General features: G+C 47.3%; 1 protein-coding gene across 1 annotated transcript in view; it reads left to right on the plus strand.

Annotated features, from left to right (window-relative positions):
• Window positions 1–1,799, plus strand: part of Pmar_PMAR000190 (hypothetical protein) — a gene marked incomplete at both ends in the record, with an annotated part of 5,044 nt that extends 3,245 nt beyond the window's left edge. Inside the window, 7 exons of the mRNA XM_002787285.1 lie at window positions 156–207; window positions 521–590; window positions 643–761; window positions 806–939; window positions 987–1,025; window positions 1,077–1,134; window positions 1,680–1,799. Coding sequence (XP_002787331.1) covers window positions 156–207; window positions 521–590; window positions 643–761; window positions 806–939; window positions 987–1,025; window positions 1,077–1,134; window positions 1,680–1,799 — 592 coding nt within the window. The remainder of the gene's footprint in view (window positions 1–155; window positions 208–520; window positions 591–642; window positions 762–805; window positions 940–986; window positions 1,026–1,076; window positions 1,135–1,679) is intronic.
• Window positions 1,800–4,885: the final 3,086 nt, after the last annotated feature.

Raw genomic sequence — 4,885 nt, forward strand, 5'->3', positions numbered from 1 at the left:
CATTGTGATCGATTATCGCGCACTTCCCTCACAAATTCGGATTCGAGGGGCTGAAGTGTGTTGTTGGTAGTTGACTTTAACAGCATGGGGTGCGGGTGCTCCACTCCTGAAACTATTGATGATATCGTATCGCACCACGTAGCTGCTGCAGACAGGCCCAAGCGGCAGAAGGCCACCGAGAGGACTCCTTCTACTACGGCTAGGAAGGTAGGGGGATGGGTAGGGAAAGGGGGAAGCAGTGGAGTTTCATCCGTTTTACGTAGAGTGAAAAACGCGATATTGGCGGTGATATGCAGTAGTAGTGAAATATGTTCTTCACTAGTGTTTTTCATATCACTAGAGTGGTGAAACTCCAATATTGTAATATACGTTCAACAGACACTAGGAGTTTTTTCGCTAATAATGTGCGAACTAGGGTGGAAAGGAAGAAGAATTTCCTCAGAATTTTCATATTTCCTCCAACATTTGTGGTTGCCCCTGTGCATATTGCAATCGGTGGGAAGTGTTGAAGTTGTGGTAGGATGATAAGAAGCGGTATCGCCACGAACTAGCGGTTACAGCAGAATATCAGGACACGGCGAACGCAACAGGTGAGGGAAAAAAGGGAGAAAAATTTCGTGGTAAAATTTAAATTTTGATCAGCACTCACCAACAGGGCGAAGTTGGAGCTGATGGAGCTTACGTCGCGTCATGTTTCTGATGGGCGAGATGACACTGAGAGTAGCAGCTTAAATTCTGAAGCTGTTTTCATAGACCTCACAGTAGTACTCGTACTGCCTTACCAACGTGGAAGGGCTCATCTCAGGTGCCGGTGAGGTCTGCAAAGGCGGAGCTTATGGCAATCCCAGGGACGAGTTCGGAATTCTCTTACGATGTGTATAGTTTGCAATCTAAGGAGGAAGAAGTATTACGGGAGATTGTACGGCCGGATGAGAAGGGGTAGGTGGGGAGGTGGTGGTGATGAAGTTTGGTAATGTGGAGTTTAGGTCGCCACTTGATGCAGCAGCAGATGAGGATAAGGAGAGGTAGGTCCTTGTCGGGGTGGCGAGGGTGATGAGGAGTGGAGCGTTGGTTAGGAAGGGAGGACGGGTGCAGCAAGAGGAAGAGGAAGAGGAGGCAGTGGATGTGGAGGATGTAGTGGTTGAGGAGGGGTAGTAACGGGGAGGGGGGTACTACACAGTGGTTAATAATAGGTTTATGCTACTACTCTTATTACACTGTTGTTAATAATAATAGGTTTATGCTACTACTCTTATTACACTGTTGTTAATAATAATAGGTTTATGCTACTACTCTTATTACACTGTTGTTAATAATAATAGGTTTATGCTACTACTCTTATTACACTGTTGTTAATAATAATAGGTTTATGCTACTACTCTTATTACACTGTTGTTAATAATAATAGGTTTATGCTACTACTCTTATTACACTGTTGTTAGTAATAATAGGTTTATGCTACTACTCTTATTACACTGTTGTTAATAATAATAGGTTTATGCTACTACTCTTATTACACTGTTGTTAATAATAATAGGTTTATGCTACTACTCTTATTACACTGTTGTTAATAATAATGGGTTTATGCTACTACTCTTATTACACTGTTGTTAATAATAATGGGTTTATGCTACTACTCTTATTACACTGTTGTTAATAATAATAGGTTTTCCTTTCAGTACACCTCCTCCCCCTCCTGCCTCCCCTCCGGTTCATCAACTACCAAGGACACAGCCTACCCATCTAGTCAGCCAGGAGCTGCTGCTGGTGGCATCGTCGTCGTCGTCGTCTTGAACTAGATGCTTCACCCTTGTATAGGTTGTTTCCCCTTAACGACTACCAATTTTGTAGTATTTGCCCACCTCCCAGGACTCCTTGTTGGGTTGTCAATGAGGTTGTAGGGCCCCTGGGGTATACCATCTTTTTGACAACTCAGGAGGCGAGCATGGAATGAGTGGTCCAGATTTGTCACTAAATCTGTGTAGTAGTAGTTGGTGTTGTTGTAAGATGATTGGGGTCTCGCAGAAGAGGACGGACACCGCTTATGGGAACTCGTTGGTGGCTCGGAGGGAGTTTACTCGACAGCAGCAGAAGCATAGGGAAACGATAAGGAAGATTCGCTCTAGCATAGGTCAGTCCGGACCTATTTTGTATCTTACTAGCAGCAACCTAAGATACTCGGCCTCCTGCTGATCAAAGACACCTTACGCTGTATGGTCGGGACTATTATGCTAGGAAGCGTAGGAAGGGGCGGCGAGGAAGGGAGGCGTAGTAGAGGTTACTGTAGGTCAAATTAGGGAGTATGCTAACAACGATTTCAAGATGATAAGGAGTATTGCTCGAACTATGCGGCGAGCACCAGAGTTGTTGGTGGGTGTGATTCGAAAATGGAGTGGTACGATAATCATCTCTACAGGGGTCCTCGCGGAGGTCGGGGCCTGTGAGCTTGAATAGGGATAGTAGGAAGAAGGAGCTGTCGAGAATTACAGCGGTAGGGATGAGTGGGCCCTCTGGGGGGAAGGTGGGTATCGTTTTAGGATAACCATGCTATGTTGGACCGCTTGGAGAGGCTGAAACCCTCTTACAGTGTGGCTCATTTGGAGCAAGACTACTTTAGGCAGATGCGGTAGTAAGGTGGTGGGGGGGGCGTTAAGATTTGTGGCGAAGGTGTGGTATCAGCTGAATGAAATATTTGGTGGTTGTATAATTTTGGTGATGATATGAAGTTCACATAGAGAGAATCGACTGTTTTTACTCGGGAAAAAACGTCCGGAAATGTACTAGTGGGAGGGGGTGGAATTTTATATGGTAGGTATATGGTCCAGTCTTGCTCCCATGCGTATAACCGAGGAGGTCGACACCATCCGTTGATTGCTAGATTGCGAGCTCGAGAAGACGCAGCTAGGTGAGGCACGGCTCTTGACGCTTACCCGGGTGGCTCGAGTAGGACGGTTACTGGCAGCTTCGGCTGCTATTTGATGCTGTAATTGAAATAGATCTCCTCTGCTAAGGAGTGGGCTCGCGTGTTGGCTTTGCATTGATATGAACTGGAAATGTTGGTAGGCGGAAATATTTAGAATATGACGATTAGTATCGACTTGAAAACTCTGGTAGCTAGCATGCGGAAGGAATCATTCATCAACAGTTATATACGTCTTGATTGAGCGTTGTGCAGGGCATTAGAGCTAGCCCGGCGGCATCGTTTGAGGAGGAGGCGGAGAGGTCTCTCAATGGGAGTAAGTCGACACCGAACTTAAGGAAGGGGGGCCTCGAGGTGGGTATTTGGGAGGATAGGGTGTTTTCAAGGGATCTACGTTGAGAAGTACAGGGCGTGTAGGGGGCCGTAGCGAATCGGAATGGACTGGGAATGATGAAGATGTGATGAAATGTTGTTGGTCATGCGAAACTGAGCCGGGTGGGAAATGATCTGGGAGGTCAAAGCATTCCCCTGTGATGGGGAGAGAGACTTCTGGAGATGCTCTGTCCCGTATTATTAGGTACCGCCGTCGGCAGCGTCATCGTATGTCTCCTACTCTGAGCCAATACCATGCACTATCGAGGATGTAGCCAGAGTAGTGGTAGAAGATGTATTGCATGCTGTTCTGCCGACTGAAGGCATGGTTGAAAGCAGGTGGAGGTATGCGCCGTCATCATCGCTATTGGGGAGCTGTGGCTTTGCCTCAGGTGTTCCGGACGGGAGGAGGACTCAGAAGAACAGCAGTGGGAATTCCCTTATCGGGTAGGTTCGTGGCTGTGGCGTTTAGGGTGGTCCTTCTTAATCGATCAAGCTTGTGAATGCGTTCCTATGAACTATTGGTCGTTTCGCACTCGATAAGACGCTAGTAGTAGTTCTTTGAGGAAAAGCGGGTATGGCAGTGATACTAGGAGGGGGGCTATTGAGAAATGCCCATAAGTAGAAATCAAGTCTTCGAGTGCTTCTTGATCTAACACATAGCAATTATCGCCGATATGGGGGGTCTATCCGAGGCCATGTGCATGTGTCAGGCTACATCGTCAATAGCCGCTTCCTCTGTGGACGACAGCAGCGCCATAACGGATGAGCCGCATGTGGAAGAGCATACAGCCAGCAGGACTGTTGAAGACCTCATCGATGCCGCTGCGGATCTTTTCACGGATATGGATGGTACGTCTATCGATCTCTTCCCTGTGTGGCAGTCTTCATTCAACAGATGATGATTATTCTGTGGACTTCGAGGTGGAGGAAGAAGAAGAGTCTGTGGGGTAGCCGATTGTGACATCTGCCATGTCAAGTTGAACCTTTGTTGTTCGTGATTATCCATGCTTTGTGTGTTGAGTACTGTTAATGGTAGTTTGTTATCACTAGAACCCTACAGTAGTGATAATTGTATTTCCACCCTTTGTGTCAGAGGCCGAGCCTTCTGCATGCTGACAGGTCAATGAGGAGCTACTCGAGGGCTATGGAGCGTGGCTGAGCTGAGTTGGCTCCTCGCCTTCAGTGTGCTTGGCTCCTGTCCACGACTAGTCGACTTAGTCTGCTCCGCTCAGACTCTGGTGATGGTGCCTCAGGGGGCACTTGTGATTCCCCATAGTGTTGGATTGTTTTAGAGCGATGATCCTTTCACGGTTCAAGAGCATCCACGCAAATGGACAGTAGAGAGACATTCAATATAATAGTCAAGCATGTCTTCGCCACCACCGTCTGCTTGGTGCGAAAAGAGGTCAAAACACCCTTACTCAGAGACATTTGGAGCTCTAACGATAGACCTCGTCCTGTCACTCACTGCATTCTCCCTAGATCGAGTGAAGGGCGGTTCATCTTCAATAATCCCCCTCATCATCATCATCATCGTCCCGTGGTAGTTGCCTGGCCCCTTGGGGATATTTGGGGACCATCTGCCCCCCC

The sequence above is a fragment of the Perkinsus marinus genome, assembly GCF_000006405.1.
Source record: "Perkinsus marinus ATCC 50983 genomic scaffold scf_1104296929448, whole genome shotgun sequence".
Lineage (NCBI taxonomy): Eukaryota > Perkinsozoa > Perkinsida > Perkinsidae > Perkinsus > Perkinsus marinus.